This window comes from Morone saxatilis, unplaced genomic scaffold (genome assembly GCF_004916995.1).
Source record: "Morone saxatilis isolate NCDOM2014 unplaced genomic scaffold, NCSU_SB_2.0 Contig14, whole genome shotgun sequence".
NCBI lineage: Eukaryota > Metazoa > Chordata > Actinopteri > Moronidae > Morone > Morone saxatilis.
In genome coordinates, this window is record NW_023339696.1 from 20,620,600 (window position 1) to 20,644,957 (window position 24,358).

At 39.7% G+C, this 24,358-nt stretch overlaps 1 protein-coding gene across 1 annotated transcript in view; it reads left to right on the forward strand.

The window, feature by feature from the left end:
- Positions 1-24,358, forward strand: part of LOC118323370 (protein shisa-6-like) — an 80,470-nt gene that overhangs the window by 44,174 nt on the left and 11,938 nt on the right. The window contains 2 exon segments of the mRNA XM_035655323.1: positions 21,017-21,079; positions 22,340-22,360. Coding sequence (XP_035511216.1) covers positions 21,017-21,079; positions 22,340-22,360 — 84 coding nt within the window.

A 24,358-nucleotide genomic window follows, 5' to 3' on the forward strand; every position in this document is an offset into this window, starting at 1 on the left:
TTGGGAGACATACAGTTATACGTTGGCTGTTTAATAGTTCAATCTTCTTTTCTGGGTCATGTGAGCAGCATCATTATGTTTTTTGGTTAGATGGGAATATGGATGAAATTTATTTATTTGTTATAAGGTTAGAAATGCTTTATATAGTAAGAAAATGTGTTTATTGTATTTTGTTATGCAAGATATTAAGCCTAGTGGGAGGAGCTGCCGGTTTAAAAGGGGCTGCTTTGGCCTTTGCGCAGTCAGTCTTGGTTTGGTTACAGCAAAGGTCCACTGAAACTTGTGATTTGAGTTATTGGGGAACTCCTTTTTGAGTTTTTGAGGAGTTTGAAATTAACATCACCATAAACGTGTGTCAGGCCAAACTAACTAACTTCCTGTTTTTAGAACACCAACATGCACCTGTCTCTTACCTCACGCAGTATCCTTCTCTTTCTCTCTCTACAATGTTTCTTTAAGACCGATCAGTATCACGCCCTACTGATTACCTACACACCTGCACTGCTGTATGGTGGTGTCCGTGGTCTGATTGGAGTCTTGGTCTTAGTGAACTAAGGTTACAATGTAACCAAATGTTTCCCCTCTCTAATTTTAAATTCAAAGAGAAAATCAAGAGTTTAAGACGTTAATTGAAGCCGGAGCTAATAGACATAACACTATCATTTGTTTTCCATTGGCTGAACAAGGCTGCAGCTTTGGCAACGATTCAGTTACTGGGCAAGAACAATTCCATTTAAAGTCTCCAATTAGTTGAATTGATTCCATGTTAAGCTCAGTCACCAGAGACAACCAGCACAAATAGAAAAGGAGGTGATTTCGTCTGTAATATGTGGGTCAGCATAGACTGAGAAATAAAAGTTAATAACAACTCAAGTTGAGCACAAAAATGTCTTTTTGTCGTATTATTGCCTTAACCCTCATACTTTTATTCTTCTCAAAATATTAATGCTCTAACGGCGTGATACATACAGCAGTGCATCAAGGTGAAGTGATAGAGAATAGTTGGTGTTGCATTGTATAATGCAGACCATTACCTGGGCCTACTGCAGCCACAGAGACTATCATGACTCACATTAGATTAGACCAGGCTTCTTTCATTGTTCCCCAGGGCCACATAAATCTTGTGGCAGTCACCAAATATTGACTGTAATGGTGACAAATGTGGTCTGCATAGTACAACACTTTACAGCTTATATTGTGCTCTCCTGTATAAGGCCAGTTCATTACTGGAATTCATTATATGTGCAGGACAGACTGGGTAATGCTGCAAGAATTGAAAGGCACCAATTTACTTTTAACAATATGCAAGGCTCCCTTAATCCCTCGCTATAGACCTCATCAGTGGAACGGATGGCTGTGAATATGGAGCCCATGAATCTTTAACCACCGCCGCTCCGTTCGGTTGTTTTAAAGCACCCTAGTTGTAGAAGTTGCTTCGCTGGCAGTGCTAAAATTCAAAGTAGAAGCTCCGGAGTTAATCCCCAAGTCTGTGTGTACTGTACCTGCTCAGTCATCTGAGTCGCCATGCAGCAGGTGAGATGATTTCAACCCTCACCACGCCTTTTTTATTATCAGAACCTCCAGTTAGCAGGATCCTGCGGTGTCTCGTGTTGGTTTATGTAACTTGTGTCCCCCCCCTGCGTGGACAGGTTCGCCATACAGCGTGCTACACCCCGAGCCTTGTGTGCTGCCCTAGTTTAAGGGGTATTTTAAGAGTTCCCACACGGGTTCATTTGCCCTCGTCTCCTTCTGAAGTTCAGTTTTTTTTTTTCCTCTGAAGCATCCTCCAGTGTCAGACCAGAGGAAGGAGCCCAAGACAATTGTTACACCATCGTCTTGTTGCAGTGAATAAAGCTGTGCATGTTAAAATATATATAGTGTGCATATCATCATTCAGCTTCAGTGGCTTCAGTGTGGATCAACTGCATACTATTTGGCCTATATTTCTTTACATTTTGTTAGATTAGCACCATTAAAAAGCCCAAGACAACTGTTACACCATCATCTTGTTAACGTGAATAAAGCTGTGCATATTAAAATCTATATTTAAAATATATATATCTACTGTGATAACTCCAACATATGGGTTCTTTAAACATCACATCTGAGCATTTTTTAATCTCTCCTCATTGTTAACGTAAAGATATTGTTTGTTAGGTCAAAGGTTGGGATGGTTACTTTAAAAATGTAATTCTATACAATTACTAATTATTAAATGTAGTCAGTAACCTAAGCCAAGTGTCAGAAAATTAAAGTAACGTGACTTGATTACTTTCTATTACATTTGGATCACCAAATGTAAGACAAGAGACTACCACCTGAGCCACAAGTGTTGGACAAATTAAATGTTGACTCGATGATGCTAGATGAAAAGTCAGGGAAACACAAAGTTATTAAGATTCATCCATGGGGACTCCAAACGTCTGGGCCAAATGTCATAGCAATCCATCCAATAGTTGTTGAGATATTTCCATGCAGAGTCAAGAAATAAATGTTGACTGTTAGTAGGAGATGGGATGAGAGCTGCTGCAGATAAAGGTTATTTATAACACAAACGTGAACTGATTTATTCATACTTAGCTGTAAACTTTCATTTCGAGACATGTTGTATCTCAATTATTGTCATCAAAAATTAGGAAGAGAATTCATTTAGTTTATAGTGTTCATATTAAAACAGACTTCCCAAAGTGCTTCACAATAAAATATAATATCAAAATAACATTACGCAGAAAAATTATGGAACAAAGGAAACACCATAAGCAGAATAATCAAATTGAGCACACAATTGGCAATAAAAAGTATGCTTTATTGAGCGCTTCTGCCAACCATAATTTAAATTGCTGCAATGTTGACAACAAAAAAATCATTAAAAGTGACGAAACAGTTTAAAAGAATGAAAACACATTTAGTCCCTGGCCATATTTTCCATTTTGACTGTAAGATCTTGTAAAAGTAAGAGTAAGAGTAAGAGTAAACTGTGGGATGATGAAGTAAGAACGGGGTCAGCGCATGCATGTAGCTTTAAACCACCCAAAGTTCAACCGGTTACGCCTTCATAATGTCACGCTAGCTCCGTGATCCGCACGTCTTTGGAGTGTGTTGCCTGCCATACGTTGTTTACTTGTGTAATTTGTCCAAATCTCCTCTAACCTGCCTCTGACTGACTGACTTCTGGTCTGGTGCCACAACGTCGATGTGGAGTGAAACTGAACGGATTCTCTATGCCGTTTCTGTGTCTGACTTCCTGCTAATGCGACCTGCTCTGTGCTGCTTGACACAAGTGGATGAAGAGACGCTTCTGGGACACTTCTGACACGCACCGCGATGCTTCTGGTTGAATTTAGAGCACTGTCTAAAGCAATTAGCTCCGGCAACCGAGGCAGAGCCGGAACACAGCCATGTCTGGTGAAGTTTGGGGGATACTATTTTTGAATTATTTTTGTATTATTTTATGCTTTTTTTTAATATTAGACAGCCGACAGGGAATGAGGGGAGAGAGATGACGAACAAAATCAAACGAAGGTCTTCAACGTTGAGGTTCAGGGTCTTAACGTCTCGGACCAACAGGGCACCCCACATTCCTCTGAAGTTCTACATCAAATATACCTGGTCTACTCTGCAAACACAATCCCGTATGCTCCAGATAACTGTTTGTGATTATGTGAAGCTATGTTTGAATGAATAGGCCGCTTTTGGCACAATAGCTTTTAAACCATGCGCTGTGTAGAAAGTGCTGCACTCAGTTCTGTGGAGGAGAGCAGCAGAAGCTTGATTAAATGATGCGACCCAGCAGTGGCTCATAGTTAATTTTTTTTTCTCTTATCGGCATTTTCATCTTTTGATGTGCTTCAGATGAATGCAATTTCAATAAAGCTCCACTCAAACAGCACTGGAGTCATTTTAATGGCTTTTGCCCGACTTTTGGAGAAATTTAATTAGCAGGATATTATTTGAAATCGTCTTTCCCGCTGCGCTTTGTTATTTGAGCTTCTCTCCATGACCCGATGTAACGACTTGGTCTCCTCTCTCAGACTGGCTCCTTACAAACGTTGATCTTCAGTCTGCTTTCATTCATCAAACGCCGCGCACCGGAAATGAATTATGAATTTGAAATGTTTGTGCTCGATTGTTTTAATCTGCCGAGGTGATGATGGTTTCTAGCGGTGTCAGCAGGAACGGAGGTGCCCGCCTGTTCATAATGGAGGTTCATTACTTTACATACTCCTGATCAGCATTTCTGGGAAGTTGGTGAAGACCTTTTTGTAATTAGATTTAAATCTCCTCCTCCTTCAATTATTTGAAGAGCTTCGATCTTGATGATTTGTCAACCAGATAATTTTAAAGTTAATCTATGACCTTTATCGACCTCTACAATACTAATTACATGTCTGACAGAGCCAGCTCATATAGATATTTTACCAGTGTAGAGGAATTAATTAACGGTTTATTGTACAGCACAGAACAAGCAAAGAAAATGAATCATACAAAATACTTTTTATAAGGCTTGAGATTTACCAAGTTTGTAACATGAGATTGCTCATTTGTACACTTTGCACCAATAAAACACTTGTGACCCATGCATGAGCCGAGACATCTATGGGATTTACTGCAATTTGTGAGCAACAGTCATTTGTGAAACATGGCACTGCCAACATTTGCAATCTGCGTATGAGCAGCGCTTCCTAATCTATTCGTGAAAGTGTTTGCATCATAGGAAGGAAAATCCTGGAACTCAGACAGCATTTTTATATTCACCGCTTACTGTAAAACGGGCCATTAATCAGATGTGTCCTCGCCCAAAACCATATTTTGAAACACTTGCTTACTTACAGTATTATATAAAGTGTATATGTGATGCAAGATGCTGTTTCCTTGAAGTAATGTTCTCCTTTTGTCGCAGCATTTGGACTGACAGTACTGTGAAGAGGACACGCTGGATCTGAATTTTCACCTAAGCGTTCAGCTGAAAGAGAATCTGACTTAATTAGAAACAATCCATTTCAGTTGAAGTCAGATTTTGAATTAAATAGTGATTAATCCCTGCATTCGAGATTATATGCGATGGACATTCATTCATCATCCTGTTGCCCTGCTGTATCAGACTCTCCCAGTTTGTACAGCTCTCTACTCCCATTACAAAACCCTGGTTACTGCAGAAAGCTGACTAGAACTTAAACGTACTAAGGAGTTTTAACTGGTTATGAAACAATCTAAATTGAATGCCTCTATAAGACCTACATAAACAAGACAATCAGCAAAAGGAGTGGCTATTTCTATATAGTTTTCTTAGTGGGTTGGATTCCCCTTGAAATCAATGAAATGAGGCAGTGCAAACACTTTTGTCCAGAGGGTCCGCTGGAATCAACAGAAAGTAAAGAATTCCTTGTGGGCTAGTTAATAACAAATGTTCCACTGAATTGTACCCTACATGGCCATAAGTATGTGAACACACGTGATTGTTGAGCGTTAATCCGCTGCTATAAAAGCCTCCACACTTCTGTGAAGCTCTTCCACCAGCGTTTGCTCCCATTCAGACACAAAGAACATTAGTGTGGTCCAACACTGATGTCAGGTGATACGTCTGTGTTCCAGTTCAACCTAAAGTTGATTGTGGTTTAATCAAGTTGTTCCACACAAAACTGGAAAAGAAACATTTCTTTAGGGAGCTGGATTTGTGCACGCGGGCCAAACACAAACTGAAGAACACTGTTGTCTAAAATATAATTTTAACTGTCGCATTAAGATTTGCCTGCCCAAACCATGAAAAACAGTCCAAGATCAAAAGTATGTGGACGAGGGTTTATATGCATTCTTTTAGCCATAGTTTATCTTTATGGCTGAAATAAAGCACCCCACTGAAAGTGCAAGATGTTGCATCAGATACTCTTATTTATGGTCTATATATTTCGTTCTGTGGTGCAGCACAGTGGTACCTCTTGTCCAATTTAACAGCACTAGCTTCCTTATCTCCAGCTACTACCCTTGCTACCCTCGAAAGCTCCTGTTTTGACATCATGTTTCCTTGTCAGGAACGACAGCCGACACAGACAGGAGCCTGAATCACTACATGGATTCCAGTCATGCAATGCCCACTAGGATTTCATCTCCAAGCAGTCACAACCCCTGCGAACCCACAGACTGATGTGTCTGGCACCCAGAATGAACAGAAACAGCAAGAGGTGGAAAAACGAGCCACTCTGAGGGCTTGTTAGTGCATCGCTCTGTCTTGTGAGAAGTGCCTGGATGTTGTTTGTTCCCGTAGTCACAGAGGTGTGTTTTTTAACTCCCTTGCACCCCAATTCCTACAGCCTTTTCATCTCTCACTTCTGCTAGGTTCAGTTTTTATTTAGTTTTCATCTATCAGGTCGTAGAAGTGCAATTTCCTGTTATTTTTAATATATATAAAGTGCTGTCTGTGTGATCGTCAGTGTAATAGCCACAGGCCCATATGTGCAGTAAACACACTGAGAATTCTTGCAATCTCCTTTCAGATTGAATAATGTATTTTAGATTCAAGTGGGGAAAAAAAACCCATGCACATAAAAAGTGAGGCAGCCTCTTCCTGGGTCTAATTAAAAAGCGAGATATGTTTGGTTAGAGGGGGCGAAAGGAGTGAGAGACATGAAAGCAAAGATCAAAATGTGACTGGCGGTGGCTCACTGACAGCAGGAGTCTTCAGATGGAAGACAAGAGGTAGCAGGAACTTCATTTACTCCACCATGTGAGACACTTGAAGGCACAACGAGGCTCCGAGCAAATCAATCTCTCAAATTGTTGTTTGATTTCTCCTCTTCATCTCCAACTGTAAATGAATGCCCTGAGGTCTCCCAGTGTACATCTTCTATAACAGAGGAATGCAAACTGCAAGTTTTTCTTTTCTTTAGTTTTTCTGCATCTTTTGTTAAGATTTAAGGATTTTGTGTGTCTGTGTGTGTGATACCTGCAGGATGCCAGGTCCCATGCAGTGATAGCAGGGGATATCATGAGCGCTTTTAGAGCTTTTTAAGGCTGAAACTTGAACTTGATCGACTCCACACCTCAGGTATTTAAATTGAAGAAAGAAAGCAGCTTTTCTAAGGCGAGAGGAGTGAAGGTAGCGGGACTTAGTAATAGCATTACAAATGTCACTACAGCAGGAGGTGTGAATGTTATTCACTACTGCTCAGGAAAACAAGCCTTCATGGAGGGATTTGGTGTTTTTTATCGATTGAACAATGTTGGAGCCACTAAAAATGGTAATTTTATTGAAATGGATTAAAGGGAACCACAGTTTTGCACTTGTTGGTAAAGAAAGCAAATACAAAGAAGTCTGTGTTAATAATAGTTAGTAATGTTAACTTTTACCTTTGACCCTGACTGACATTTAGAGGGGAAAATTCTATTCTATATATATATGGTCGATATAATTAACTTTTGAACTGGAATAAAAATAAATAAATAAATGTGGATATTGCACCGATGTTACACCAGTATGGCTTTGCAATATGCTGCTTTCTTAAATAACTTTATTTAAGAATATTTTATGTTAATTTTACATATACTTTGTCAACCAATTCTAGCTGACATTGCTGAGAGCTGCCTCTGCTCTCTTACTCTGTGCCTACTAATACTCCTTTTCAGAAAAGCACACTGCTACACATCCTCTCTCACACAGAGTGCACCAAATTTCACTGGGATTGTCTCATTTATCTACAAATACCCTCAGAATAACTAGATGCTATAATTAGATAAAAAAAACTCTACATTTATTCCACAGGAGGTTTAGCAAATAAGACAACTAAGGCTTTTTGAAACATGTCCTAGTGCGTGTAACTCATAAACCAATCTTATAGAACAGGTTTGTTTTGCTCTTTCTTGCTGTTCATCTTCACTCCTTTTGATGTTGCCTAGGTCAGAAAATGACTTGTATCCCTTGGAGGGTTGCATCCATCCTTTACTCTCGCCTGTGTTTCTCATTCTCTTTGTTTGGTGGGGTGGGATTTCTTCACCTGTGCGTATAACAGACCACCTATTCTACCCTTATCTGTTCACTGACCCCTCCCTTTGTACAAACCAGACGGCTCTTCAAAAGCTCTGATACAAAAGCCCGACAATCACTTCACTGTTTCATACACATTCATTCTCTTTCACGTCTCTCTTTCATGTCCCGCCGCTCACCTGCTCCTTATCTCCCCTTGTTTCCCGTGCTTCCTATCTGATCTCAACCTTTTCTGATTCTGAAAGCGAAGTATTTTGATTCCTTATGTAGTCCCCAAAACATTTTCTCACTTGTATTCATCAAAATAAATCCTTTCTCCTGTTGTGATAATCTGATTTTACCTCAACCTCTTTGTCGGTAAGCTACATGCATCAGATCGGGCTTAATTTCTTTCATATCTCTAACACCCACCTGCCTTAAGTTAATATCATATTTCAAGACCATGCAAGAGAAAAACAACAGAAATAAGCATTTTTAAAAAGTACATTTTCCAAGTTATAACAAGTCAGTTACCTTTTTCACAGTGTGCTCTCCTGTTGTTGTATAATTAGTAGTCACTCCTGCAGTCGGGACCATGGGGGGTGCTTTGAGCTCCGGGGCCACCATAGTTCCTCCTATAAATTTCGAAGCCTGTTCTCATTCCCAGGTCGTCATATACAGACACATGTGGTGTTCAGTTAGTTGCATTCTGCAACTTCATCACTAAACCATACACACCGGCCCTCTTAAGACTGCGGTTGGAACTGATCCACAACCTTAATATTGGGGAGAGTGGTGTTCAGGTTTGACACAAACGCTGATTTGAGAAGGGACTTGAGGAAACTTTTTTGACTTGAATCTTGGCTAAAAGACTTGATTATGGACTGGAAAGCAAAAACATTCCAGCCAGTTTTTGGCTCTTTAATTACTAGAAGAATGAAAGCTAAAGACAGTGAAAGGAAGTCCTTGTTTAGCTACTCACATTAATTATTGAAAGGACCAGTGTGTAGGGTTAAGTGGCATCTAGCAATGAGGTTGCAGACTGCAACCAACTGAATACCCTTCCCCTCATTCCTACCTTTCCTAGTGTGTAGGAGAACTGAAGGTACCCTTCATGTAACCCATTCTGCTGCTGTAGAAATATGTGGAAGAGGATCCACTATCTCTGTGTTTTGTAGATAAAAACGTATCATATTAAGGTCTCATTCATAGGTTATAGATTGTAAAGTAAAAATACCTATGAATATTATATTCCATTTCTGCCTATAAATTATCTTGAACCTTACAAACTGGAACCATAAACACATACAGCTTTTGAAAAAACACAATGTGAAAATACTTGGAAGGTAAATGTATTTAACTGCTCTCATTTTATCTCAATGTCTAGGATTCAGAGATCTTCACTCGCAGCTTGCTTATAAAGACTTAAAACTTGACTTTAACGTTCCCCAAAAGATTGAAAATGACTGTAGTGTTGCTCTCAGTCTCCATTTGAATTCCTGTAAATTTGTTCCCGATAGGATGCAACAGCATGGATATTGTCAATTACAATAATCAACAATCCCCCAAAACAAACCCAACAGATCAGTGTGGCTGATATAGAGCTGGATCCAGTGGCTCTCATAAAAGCATGTTTTCAGTGTCACCAGTGCAGCAATGAAACTAAACCAGACAGTGGAGAATAATTTAACTACAGGAAAGCAAATAAACACAGAACAGCACGGAGTAAAGGACTGACCCCTGGGGGACAGCAGCTGTCCATGTCCTGTTCGAATAGTGTTCCTGGAACCACAGTGGGGTGACATCCAACCCAGTTCATCAGAAGTTAGGAGAAGGTCATTACTTCTTAAACTAGGACAGTTTCTGTGTGAGGCTCTTGTTTTCAGCTGTTTGCTGCTGCAGTCTGAATTTTGGTTTACCTGTAGAAAGATGACATGAAACATTTATTTTCCTGACGACCTCTTTGGGTCAGGCAAATGTGACACTGTTATAATTGGAGCAGAAACAATCAATCAATGAATCAATCGATCGTTTGGAGTCAGTTTTGAGACAAAATGCCCAAAGTCTCTTATTTCAGCTTCTTAAATGTGAATATTTTCTGGTTTCTTTAGTCCTTTATGACAGTAAAACTCAATATATTTGCACTGTAAAACCAGATAAGTAAATTTAGCTGTTGTTTAATTGTTGAAAATTTTAAGTAAACTTGATCAAGTAGCTTTAGAAATTTTAAGTGAAGTTAGTTACAGTCCTAGTTATAATGTTGCAAAACAGGGAGGAGGTCAGGGTAAAAGATTAGGCGTACAAAACAAGAAAATGATCTGATTTACTTTTCAAACAGCTGTATGTCATTTAAGAAAACACTGGCAGACTGAATGCAATAAATACATGCAGATATAAATAAATAAATGTTACACACTGGAGCTTTAATAAAGAAAAAGTCTGAAGTGAATCACAAAACACTGCGCATATCACTATTTAAGCAAAGCCACCATCTTTTCCAATATGCTTCAGTTGCCTAAAGTGAGCCACAGACAGGACTCTGTGGATGGTCCTGGTGTCAGAGGTCTGCACTTTGTACCCACCATCCACCCTAACCACCTTTCCTTCAGCTCCAGTGCGGTATATAAAGTGATTCATTCACTCCAAAAAATGTTGCCTCTGAACATAATCCAGGCAATGAACATCTGTCAGTGCACTGTGATTGGGGAAAACAATTTAGTAATACATAGACATCATTTCTAGGACACAGTGTTGCACCGTGATGTGTGGCACTTCTTGAAAAGGTTGTGCCATCACACCACTTGAAACGTGTGAAGCTCCCAAGTGTGTCAGGATTATTACAGTGTGTCAAAGGAAATGGAGGCTCAGTCTGACCCGGGGTCAAACCTCCAACCAGACGCCTTTGGGCAAACGGTTTGCACCTGCAGCCCACCAGCAAGCTTTCAGAGACATTAAGAACCCAGAGGCTCTTTGGGCTTGGAGCCAAAGTTTTAATAAGCAGTCTGACTGTGTACCTGTTGAGGCGTAACCTGACTGGAGGGCATGTTTGACACGAGGCTACACAGGGTGAGCAAATGTTCTTAACACCTTCACCAGGGGCTTCAGGCAGGACCAATAAAAATTAAAAAAGACAGCAGGGAGAAGGAACAGAAACATGATTATATCTCAAATTTCTGAACACACAATCAAGATATTGTTGCTAGTTGTTATGAAGATGGGATTTGTGGCATCTATTTAAAAAAAGGTCCTCCTGTTTTGAAACCATTTGGGTTTGTCTTGACATTTCCAGTCCCACTGTGCTCAAATTTTAACGAGTGCTGGCATTATCACTGGAGTGCTCATTTGAGATTCTTATGAGGTCGGTCGATATTCTGGATGACAGCACCTAATCAATTAGGCCCGCGGCCTCTCAGACAATGTGCAGTGCTGCTGTCGCTCCATCTCTGCTACTGGGAAAAAAACAGATCTTACTCCGTCTCTTTATGAAGTCGCATTAATCATAAGTCTCCTAATAAACACTATTAGACGAATGCAGTGGTAGCGTCTCTCAACACGTACGGGCTCACAGTGTTCAGCCATCGCTAATTAGCATCATCATCCCCAATTGTTTACTTGTCGCGAATGATCATTTAATTAGGTAACTTCAGATGGAGGATCCAAATATTATGGATAGATTATAACAAGATCAGTGGCAAACAGCTCCTGCAGCGGCTTAAGGAAGCTTAACTCTGTAGGACAAGTATCAATCACATTTATATGTAAATAGATGTAATTATCTGTTCTAATCATCACACATTACTCATGAGGCAGGGAAGAGAGGGGCGCTTGTTGCTTTAATTCTGTGAAAGTGGCAGAAGTGTGAAGGAGACAAAGCCCCTCAAAGACATGCAGCACCGAGCCAAGAAACGCTCCGCTGACGGAAATGGCTGTAAAATAACACCCACTTCTGCTCAAAGGCTTCCTGATAAAAGATTCTCTAATGGCAAGACACTGATGCTATTTCTCTTTTGTTTTTCTCCAGGAACACCAAGGTTAGGTTAACACATGCAGAGAAAAAAAGTCTCCTGCCAGGGATTTATATTAGTCACAGACCCAGTCAGCAGCTCCTAATATCATGTAAGCTCAACATTATTTAAACTTTGTGGTTTCCACTATTTTGTTATTCTCTCACTAATCGTCTTGCCCGTTCAAAAATGTCTAATCATGACTTTTTGTCTATAATTTGAGGCCTTTAGTTAATTTTTCTTAAAACAAGTGAGTAAACCTACAAGTTGGCTTGTTACATTTGCTGTTAATTACGACATTTTTTGACACTATCTTTAACATTTTGTGGTTTAGGCACAAAGATGGGAAATGCTATCAAAATGCTTATTTAAACCAGTATCAATATTACTTCTATTGAATAACAATTATCATGGTTTCCATAAAATGAACTGAAGCATTGAATTGTGGAGAATCTAACTGATGTGTAGCATGTCCATATTGACAAAAGTTTAAACATTTCTATTTCTGTAGGCGATAAGAGGTTTTATACATCCATAGAATTTCTATAAAATCCAGACCAGGCCTCTAATTGAGACCTGCCTTTATTTGTCAAAACGTGTAGTCGAACCAGGCTAGCAAAGGGGACCAGCTTCTCATGGGGAGTTTTAAATGGTGTTTTAAAGCTTTCTCCAAACTGCCAGGAATAATATACTAGAGAAAGAGAGATACTGAAACTATTTACTTATTCATTATGTTGTATCAAAAATGCTGCATTCAGCTTATAAAATACCCAGGTTTTTAACTGGAGAGTCTAAACTCCCCTACAAATTACAAAATACAAAGGACACGACCCGTGTCCTCACTGGTAGCTACAGCTCCGGATTATATGGAGATCTAAAAAACATATCCTTGTTTTCGTTTCTTGCCCCTCCACATTTATCGCTCCTCCTTTAGCCTGCAGGCGCTGTATAGCTCAGGAGTTGGCCTGCAGGAATTTTGTACAAGGTCAGCCTGAGGGGGGGGACAACAGGCTGTGCCTTCTCTTGACTGGAAAAAGCATGTCAGGGGCGCATGATATGCCCAGGAGCCACGACACACAATCCCTAATCGATAAAGCAGAAACAAAGATCCTCTGCCTCAAGGGCCCCTAGTGGGAAGTCGTCATGTGTAATGCCGACCCGGTCTCCTCGGTTCTCCTGTCTGTTCTTTCAGGAGAGGAGGGAGGTCTGAACACACACACACTGATCAGTCAGAATTATAGATGGGACTGAAATAATGGCAAAGACAGATAGAAGTGCCTAGAACTGAAGCAACCTCCTCTCCCCTCGATTTCTGCGAGTGCACATCGGAGTTCTTTAGTCATTTGTTCAGGGTGAATTTCTAGTTCACTGTAAATTTTACATGACGCTCGACTGCGCGATCGAGTCTGATCAAAGAGTGAACTGGCGTGAACTCAAATTAGCCGCGACTCAACTCAACTGAAACGCTTTCCCAAATTGAAGTGAAAGATGTAAACATTTAGAATTAGCATTCTCCACACTCTCACTGCTAAATGCCAACAAGCAGCCGAGCTCGGCTCATAATTGCAAAGTCATTAAAAGATCTCAGTTGTAATTTTCCAGTGTGTGGTGTCTTCACAAAGTCGGCCCTTTTCCCCCTTTATTTAATCTTTTTATCATCCCGCTTATCAACAGTTGCTTTGTGCCAAACTACCAATATAATTACAGGAAAACACGGAACATAATTATAGAAAATAACTTAGTGGATAATTCATTTTTGGAATACGCTGCTGCCTTTCCTTTACGCCAGCCCTGATAAGAAAGTTTGAAAATACTTCACTTAATTACATCTGCCATATATTGTCTTGTGTTTGTGCCATGAGTCTTATTAAATTCAGCTTTTCAGCTTTGAACCATCAAAGTTTCATCATGAAGCTATTTTCCATCCAGAACTGTATTCTGTAGATGTCCTCAGAGTACAAAAAGAGCAGATGCAAACTAAAAAACTAATTTCATTCTTTTAAAAAGAGTTCAACCAAAAGAAAAGGAGCCAGAAGTTTTTTTTAAAACTACTTTATGATGCACTGAAACAGTGGATTGTTTTTTTTTATGTCACATAATTTAAAACCATTTCTTTTGGGAACTGGCTTTGTCTCCTTCCTTTCTCCCCATGGACAAACACAAACTGTTGTCACAAAGTTGGAAGCACATTATTAGCATTGTATACTGTTGCATTATGATTTCCCTACACTGCTGTGTCCCCAAACTTTTGGCCATCTAGTGTAACCGATCAATATATGAGCCAAGCTGTTTTTTGTCAGCCGTCAACTTGGATCCTTCAGTTTCTTCTGTTTCCCTCCTCTAACTTCACGGAGTCCGATATTCCACGGCAAGGATAACGGCAGCTTTGTGTGATGTTACTTCTGACATATCGGAGAAGACATCAGATAAATCTGTGCTTATCCTTGTTAGTAATTCACAGACTCCAAGAAGCTCCCTGAGACGCCATCGGTCAAGCTCGTGACACTGTATGGGTAAGGCTGAGAGACTTCTCTTCGTGTGGACCGATGTTTTCTGTTGTCTGAAGATGTCAGGAAAAATGCTTTCCCAGCAGTAAAATAAGCCGGATAGAGACTGTGTGTTCCACTGCTGCAGCTTGTGAAATGGAAAATTAACATATTTGTCATCAGCAGAGGATATTAGGCCCAGTTTTTACAAGACGTGATGATTTCAGGAAGATGTGATTCACTTGTAGACTGAGTTAAGATTCATTCATGACGGAAACACCATAATTAAGTTGAGTGCACCAAGTGCCATTCAGAGGCTCAATGGTATTTCACTGAAGAAAAGATGCAGATATGGTGCCAACAAGGTGCCAACAAGTCATCAAATCTGAATTGCAGCCAACAGATTCAAGCATCAGCTGCATGCATTTATTTCTCTTTATTGTGTTTTAGCAGCGTAGCTCTTTGCTACTCGATATCTAAAGCATGTCATCGACAAAAAAATTAGTTATGCTTGTTGATGCTTGTATACTAGCCATTTGGAAGGGTATGTTGTTTAAATGAGTAAATGCATTTCTAACTCCTACCACTCTCATAACGCTGGTGGTTGGAAATCCACACTAATTTGCAATTTTTTTGGCAGATTTTGGCAAATTTGTTCGCAGATGAGCATCTTGCCATTCTGTTGTTTTTAAATGTCCTTCCCCCTCTGTAAGGTCATCCTCATGATCAGACTGAATTGCATTTTGTTTCATTTCATTCATTCAAACCAGAGACTGGTCTGTTTGTGTTTCAGTTTGTTTACTTCTGTAAGTCGACTTAAAACAACCTGTGAAGCTGCATCAATTTCTTCGATAATTGTCGCCTTTTTTAAAGCAGGTTTTCTGATTCGATTCTTCATGGATGCAGATGTCCCCATTCTTAATCCTGCCTGCTGGAAGCGGGTAATATGACATTATTTACACTGCAAAAACAGCCCGAAACAAGCCAAATATTCTTAAATATGACCAAATTTTCACATATTGAGCAAAAACATCTGCCAATGGGGTAAGACAGTTTTACTTGGGTAGATTTCTCAAAACTAGCATAAAAATCTAACTGATAGACTGTAATGGGCCTTAAAACATCTATCAGGAGCATGAGACAGCAAATGCAGCCATTTAGTGGTGTAGGGCCAAGTTACTATAACACAATGACTGAGATCTCATTAATGCACATGATGAGAAAAACTGAATCTGTTCACATCAGTCTGAATCGCCAAATCTTTACTGTTCTTCAAGCAGCAGGAGTTCAAACAGCAAAAACATCAAAGGAGCTTTAATTTCCCGAACGAGTCCCCGAAGCGTTTTGGGGACTATTCGTTCAAATAGGTCTATTTGATTCTAAAAAACATTTTAGGTAAAGTGTCACTTCAAAGTGCTGCAATGATGATAAATTGTTGCCAAGTGCACTGAATTTGGACAGATTAGACTGCATATTTGTCAAATAATGATGTCATTTCTTCATATAATCCGATTGTAAATTGTTTTGACGATACTGTAACTTCAGATTTTGGTATTTCACTTGTAAACTGAGGTTTGCTGCCTATTAGGTCCGTTAGAAGTTAAAGTCCTGAAGGTGAAAACACTTTGAAATGACAGCGAGCTCCATCTTTCTTTCCCTCTCTCTCTGTCTTTCTTGCTTTCCCTTTTGTGTCACTCTGCCTCACCATCACACACATACATATGCACAAGGGCAAAACGAGGTGATCTGTCCCACCAGGTCCACATGGCACTCCACACTCTGCCAGCATAATGACATAGCACGGGTTCTCTCCGTAGCCAGCGTCTGTCCATCAGCTTCCCCAGAGTGAGGCGTTTAAAATGGATCTGGGTCACAGTGGGATCCCCTCAGTCCACCCGCCGGAACCTGGAAGCATTCGATTCATTTGTGACAGAGCCGCCTGCATTACTACAGCCAATCCATGTGACACACTTTACTGTCAGTGAGAGCTGCTGCATTATGTATTAACACTTAGCAGGTATGTTCTCCTCCGTATATCTAACAGTGCTGAGCTCTGTGTCAGCTGGATTCGGGATGTCAGTGTCTCAGTGTGAATGATAAAACTGATATCTAGAAGACAAATTCCCTTGACATTTGCTCCACTTTCTGGGTCACTTCTGGTTTTACTTCTGTAGCAACAGTTCAAACCTGTAACATCAGCCGCTGTAAAGAAAATCAAGGAGCTCCAGATATGTCTGTTTATTAGGTATATTTTATACAGCCACTGTACCAGCAATATTTTTCATCAGTGATGGATTGGACTTCCTTATAAATTATACTTTTACATTAATAATAAAGTCTGGTGATACTCTGTATTTTTTCTTACTGTCAACAAATCCAATAAAAAAAAAAAACAACAATTGATGTATCTACTAGTAAGTGCTGTGTGTATTAAAACCTAATATATCTTCTTCCTCTGTGCCATAGAGCTTCGTTGTTATCCAAAAACTATTAAAAACACCTCAGTGAGCCGTACTGTTGCCGCTGTGCTCAAAGCCAAGTCCATAAAGAAATGGGTTTCCTGGCACCCTGGTGGTCCAACTGTTAGGGTGCATCTTGCTGGTTTTAACAGACGACATCGCCCCAGTCCTGGCTTCTCTCCAGCGCCTCCCTGTTTGATTTATTATCCATTTTAAGATTTTAATGATCACTTTTTAAAGCACGTCTGGGTCTAGCCCCCGAGCTCCACAGCAGAACTGTTGACCCCATATGAGGCAGTTCGCAGCTGTAGATCCTCAGGTGGGGCTCTTCTGGTCGTTCCAAAGTTGAGGCTTGAGGAGATGAGACTTGCAGAAACAGTGACTTCTATTAAATCATTTCTTAAAAGCCATTTTTATAGATTTGCCTTAATGTGATGTTGTCTCTACTGTGTCTTTGTGTCTTTTGTCTTCTTGCTTTAACTTTTTTTGGCCTTACTGTTCTTCCCTGTTGTTCTATTGCCTTCTGTTCTGAATAGCCTGCTTTCGCTGTCAAAGCACTTTGTAAACTCTATTTTTAAAAGTTCTATTTTTTTTTTTGCTGTCAACTTTGTATTGTTATTTAACAACATTTAATAAAGAACATACACAAAGAACTACCCAACAATTAACCACCACCCACTGCTTCAACCCAGTCCGCATTACAATTGGCCTGAGCAAAGGAGAAAAAATTTAGAAAATAAATTATTTAAAGGGGAGATTTAAAGGGAAATAATGAAATGAAAAATATTTATATATATATATATATATATATATACACACAGACAAGCACATATATGCATATACGTACACACACATAGGCTTCTTATACATACATAGAGAAGTCGTGTAGGGTGTATGACCTAGCGTGTACATAGAAGATCTTTCACTTTATCAGTAAAGGAAGTCCAGGCACTGGACAACTGAATGGTTGATTGTTTGGCATCATGCTTTCTTGCTACTGACTACTGACAACTCCATATATGTTATATCCAATAAAGACTGTAGAGAGAATAATCCTGCTGCTGTCAAACCAACTAAAAGTGTATGTGTCTGATGAGCTCTAAAGAGGAGGTATCATTCAGTAGGAGCAGCTTAGGACCATATGACATTTAAATATTAGGTATATCTGAGCAAGTTCTACAAATAAAGTTGTTATTATCATTCTTCCTATTAATATTATACCACATACCAGCAACTTTGCTGGTTCGAGTCCTTTGTTGCACGTCATACCCCTTCTCTACTGCCAACTATCCAGGTTGAAAATGGCCCAAAAATAATCTTTAACAAAATAAATAAATGTTTTTCTCAGTTTGGTGTGAGCACAAAGTTACATTCAACACTTTTGGGTTGAACTGGAATGCTGACGGTAAGCCAGACCTTATCACTCAACATTAGTGTTGGACCTCACTGAGGCTCTCGTGTCTGAAGGGGAGCGAATGCAGCCAGGTTCTAAAATCTGCAAGCCTGAAGTGGAGGCTGTTATAGTAGTGGAGTTCATGTCCATTCTTTTGTTTTGGAATGACATTCACATATGGCTGTAATGTTCAGGCGTCCGCATGCTTTCTAGTTTATTACGTGTTTTGCATGTAATGGATTTTTCCAATCTATACTATTTGAAATCACTCAAACGTACAGTTTTCAGATCATCTGCACACGTCAATTCTTTGTGGAAGGTGCAAAGGGAAAGTGACAAACGATGGAAAGAGACTCCATCCATCCACGGCTGTTGCAACGGACTGTATTTTATTGCAACAGCTGTGGACACAGTTTTATCGACCAACCTGTCATCCCGCTCGGTTTGAGTTTGTGGTGGAAGAGAACATCGAAACAAATCAGATTCTGGTACCTGTGACTTCAGGTTCACATGACAAACTTGTCTTTTGGTGTAATTCTCCTGTCTTGGTAGTTATAAGAACAAACAGAGAAAAATGTATATGAATTAACTGCCTTCAAATTTCCAACCCTCTTACACTCAGAACTCAGGTCCTTCAGCTGTTTTCAGGCATCTTGCTGCAGCTTTTCGGGTTCGACTTGAGCTCAGGAGACATTGTTCTGCACTGACCGAACTGAAGTGAAGCAGCAAACACATTTCAGCCTCAGAAATAACTGTATTAGGCGTGAATGTGTTCCCTCTGACTGTTGTGTGTTGTGTGATTGCTCACTTTCCCGGGGGCTGATTCATGCCTGGCTACATCATCGAGCACAGGCACCAGACTTTTCTGAGAAATTTACCGTCCTCATAAACAAACATTATGTTTCTTTCTTTTTTTCCTTAACAATGTGAGCTCAGTTTAGTGCCAGAGTTGCTGCACAATAACAGTCAGATATCTCACATAAAAGGGATAATTGGATCACACGACTGTAAACCCTGAACCGGAGATTACCTCAAAGAAGAACCATCCTCACAGGGTGATAAACTTTTGAACCTTGGTTAAACACTGGTGGTACATTTTAATGTGTGAAATTTATGAGGCAGTTGGTCTTCTCTGCCGTGGAGAAAAAAAAAACTGTTTCTGCAATTACACAGATAGTAAAAGGTTGTTATTTATTTGATGCAAAACTGCTTTCATTTCAAGTTCATGGCCGGGTAATTTAGCTGAGCTTTCTGTAGCTGTTATAATTGGTCCCTTGATCAAACCGGTGTGATCGGAAAGCAGCTGCGGGGAGCACTGACCAAATAAGACTTGTTTTCTAATTATTGTACACAGTTACTTAAAACCGTTTAACTGGAAATTTGACATTCCTCCGCTTCCTGGACTGAATATCAATATCAGTTGAGACTACCAAGAAATTCCAACACCGCATTTAAATAAGTGAGATTAATCTTTATACCGTCTTGCATCTTAGCAAAAGTCAAATACCATTTGTCAGAAATGTCACATCCAGCTGCTGGGAAAGCATCATGATTCAAATACAGACGTTTAACAAAAGCAGAACTCAATTCAAGGCTTTCTAAAGAGCTCATATATGTAGTTTTAAGCTGTCATAGCTGTGTTTTTATTGTCTTTAGCTCTATTAGAGCAAGATAGATGAACATATTTAAATGCAAATAAGGTACAACAATTCCATATCCATGTTTTGTATGCTCTGCTGTTCAATAACACCAGGCATAATTGAATAATGGCCATATTTTCACTCTCTGAAATTATTTAAAGTCCCATTGCTGCTCAGTGATGGAGGTCTCCAATGATGTGGCTTGGTTCTTTAACCACTCGAACAACACATAACGATATTAGCGCAACATCAAATGTCTCGCTAACAGCAAAGATGGATCACCACGAGGTGTAGCTGCTTCCATGTTCTCGTATAAAGAGGCTGTAATCAATCACTTTGGCAATGCAGCGGTTCGCTGTGGATTCTGTCAAATGGAAGAAACACAAACGGTCCCATAACTGAGCCGTGACAGTTTACTGCTCACTTGAGACACAGTGAACAAATCAACACGCTCGTATCTGGGGAACTGCCAAACACTGACTGGACTGGAAGGAAAATCCGACTGAGACAGGGTCGTGCTTTGTTGTGCTGAACTCACAAAGGGACTTTCTTTAAAAAGTGTTAGTTCACCAGATACTAAAACACATTCCTCACCCACTCGCCCATGATCTAGAAAATTATCAAGCTGTGAGGATGATCAAGGCAGGACAGGGTCATTCAGCAACCTTTACTATCGAAAGAGCCATTTTTGGCCAAAAATAAATCAGTTTGGAGCCATAAAACAGCCTCATAATGCTAATTTCTCTCCCTTTTTTGGGATTTGGAATCTATAGCGAGTCTAGCTAGGAAGACTCAAGACTAGTAGTCACCATTATTGAAGTTTGGCAAGATATAGAGGAAAAGGCACGAGGTCAGGATGGATGTGCTAAGTATAATCTGCATTTAGTTTTTTATTTGATGTACTGTACTGATAACTAACCATGTGGCCAGACAGCACAAAGGTCACGAGGGGAAAATATGTTTCTCTGTGATTTGATTGAAATTACACTTTACCATCAACTTTTAAAGGCATTAAACACAGTAAGATTATCCGTCTTATCGCATGTTGAAATGAACTTTTTGTTCTTCTTACAATAGGAAACCACCACCATGACTACCAGCACAGCCACCTGGATCTGACTGCGCTCACACCTAAACTGGGTAAGAAGACACAGTAATGTGTATTGTCCTTAAAGGACCCAGTGTGTGACATTAAGAAGGATCTATTGGAAGAAATGGAGTAATTATTATTTTCATGTGATTATACACTAATGAAAACATACCAATGAATATTATAGTCTGTTTTCGTAGCGGGTCCTTTTCTACAAAGGCAGCCATGTTGAACCGCCATGTTTCTACAGTTGCCTAGAAAGCACAAACCAAACACTGGCTCTAGATCACAAGTTTAGGGGCCACCGTAGTTTTTTCCACCGCGCCTTGAAGGCTTTATGCCACTTAATCCTACACACTGGTCCTTTAACAGTAGATGTGACATTACATGTGATAAAAAAAATCACTGTGTAAACCTATAATGGAGATTTACATTTGGAATGCATGCCGGAAAAATTACAAAATGTCTCCATGCTGTGTCTTTTCAATGCTAAAATTAACATTCTCTGTATGTTACTCCGACTTTCCAAAATTATATTCTTTATTATCTGTTTCTAAATGAAAGTAAGGCAAACAATTCTATTTCCAATTTGAAGGACAAAAGTATATCTTTCACAGGGAAATTAAAATCTGAGGAGCTGATAAAGAAGTCCTCTGAGAAAATGAAAAGCAAAAAAAGTGTATGATAATCAAAAGATCATCTGCGCACTTTGCTGGAGTTATTGAAAGCCCAATTACTGTTATTGCATCCCATCTATTTCTCTAAATGTAATTTTCTGTGAAAGGAGAGCAGCTTTCAGTGTGGAATTACTGAATGCTCCTGCGTCTAAACGGCAATGAAATGAAACACCGTGTAATTAAAGAGGGAGTCTGGCCTTACTTGATACAAAAAAATCCCCTCTTTGATATTCCGAAAACTGCAGAGGTTGATGTTTTGTGTCAGGGTTTTCAGGTTAAGGCTGAGAGATCGTCATGGAGTTATTATACAAACTTTTCCAGCATTAATGCAGCGCTGCAGTCCACATTCTGCCTGTTCTCGTCTGCCTCTTAAACAGGACGGCCTTCTCACTGGGAAAATGGGTTTCAAAAGTACTTTCAGCACCAAATAAAACTCTTCAAACAGCGCTTTTGAAGTCTATTTAGCCTCCGACGAGGATCGTAGCTGTTCTGCATAATTCAAGAGTTTCTGGTTTGGACATTCTTGCAATATTGGCTTTGAACAAGGGCAGCCTCTAGTATGGGAGGTTTGGTTGAAACATGCTGTGCACATTGATTGTTATTGATCCTTTCTTTCTCACTTGGATTTGTTAGCCCACAGACAAATGAGATACGGTAAGTAATACACATACACATGGTGTTTATGTGTATTTTTTTCTTCACCTATTCTTTCACATATATCATGTAGAGATCACAGTTCTTTACCTACACACTGGGGGTCATTGTTTTTTATTTTCCTTTTTTCTTTCTTTTTCAAAGCACTTGTGTATTTTTTGCATTCACAAAACTTCATTCCGCTGCATTGTAATCCATGACCTTTAGTCCAATAGCAAAATCTTTTCTTCACACATTATGTTTTCTATTTCACTCCACCTAACCGGCTCTATCTTCCCCACACGCACACACACGGCAACACACTCTCTTTTCAGTGAATGTCTCCCCTCTACACCATATGTTCCTTAGTGTTGTGTGTCCCTGTCCTCCGTGCTGCAGTAGCCGCCCCGTCCTATTTTTAAATCCAGCACCAGAGTCCCTGCCCGTATCCCAACCCTCCCCACCCGCTGTGCCTCCTGACCCATGACTGGGCGTCCCAAATACTGAAGCCACAGGAGCTCCACGCAGTGCAGGGAGCCTTAACGGTGCCACACATATCACTGATATAACAAACAGAACTGTTATTTGTGGTATTTCACAATGAACCAAGCGTCACTTGAGCTGCTTAGACGCAGTCAAAAGATGCAGTTTGCAGCTGAGTCAGAATGTGTGAAGGCAAAGAAGCACAAATTAGTAAATTTTATTGATGCTACGACTCATCGAGATTCAGGAATAACCTTGAAATGCCCAGGGGGAAAATCACCAGACTCCATTCAAAAATCAGGGAGTTACTAAATGCTGTCTATAGTCAGTTCTTCATTGGTAAGGCGTTAAATTTAGCATTGGATTAAATAGTGTCTAGCCTCCTTCATCAGTGCATCCAAGCATGTTACCTCTAAATTTAAACTTTTCTTGTACAATTTAGTTTTAACATTGTCTAGATTATCCCCCAAAAAATAAATTAATCTGTAGGACCGAGGTCCCACTGTTGTGGCTGTCGTGGTTCTGTGTTATTTGTAGATATCTCACAGACGCCTCCTGGTGGTTGCTGGTGCTCACAACTGCTGTCCCTTAAAGTGTCTTAAGGCTGACGCTCAATGTTAATAAAATAAAAATAAAACATAAACATATGTAAGTAACACTGGAACTGAACTGGACCTTGATATACCCAAAAAATACTACTCCAAACATATTTACATCAAAATAGAAAAGCAAGCAAGCGAACTTTAGAGGGAGTAAAGTTGCTAAAGAACCACACAGTAGAGCATGAACAGATGGGTTGATGCAAGTTTAAGGGAAAGGCGTGCCAAATTTTAGAATTAGCACATTTTTTGCTGTAGGTTAGTGACTTTCATAAATGTACAAACACAGGAAGGACAATGAGTTACAAGCCACCTGTTTTTATGCACATTTTTAATCTGCCACACTGAAATGGCATCAGATCTGTGTGGAACAATGAGAGGACTAATATTCCTGACATTAATACAGAAATGCCATATTTCCATCACATTTTCACAATTTTTATTTTTTATTTAATGATGTTACCCAACTGGAAAATTAGCACCAACCATTGTCAGTCATTGAACCAACTCCTAATAGTCTCATATAGTGGATGGAAACACATCAAAACTGCAGTAGGTAATTTTTATAAAAATAACTTCTTGTGGTTAAATTTTCTTTGCTGCTATTGTTTCGCTGAAAAACATTTTCACTAATCTTCCTAAAATAAGAAATCATGGTGTTACCTCGAGGCGCTCTAGTGCCTGTGTGGATAGTGCATCAAAGATGAAGCGCACCAGGCACCCGAAACGTAACACAAGAATCCAAATCAGGCTAAGTGAAAAGATGTAGTTCATTTTTGTGAGTCTCATGCTTTGTGGTCCCATAAGAAATCTGTGTTTGTGCGCTCTTGTGTGGGGATGATAGATTTGTAGCGCGTAATAATACAAGTTCATATTCAAGTGGGTCAGTGTTTATATCTTTCTGTTTTGGCTGGTATAGTTTCCGCCAGGCCCGGGT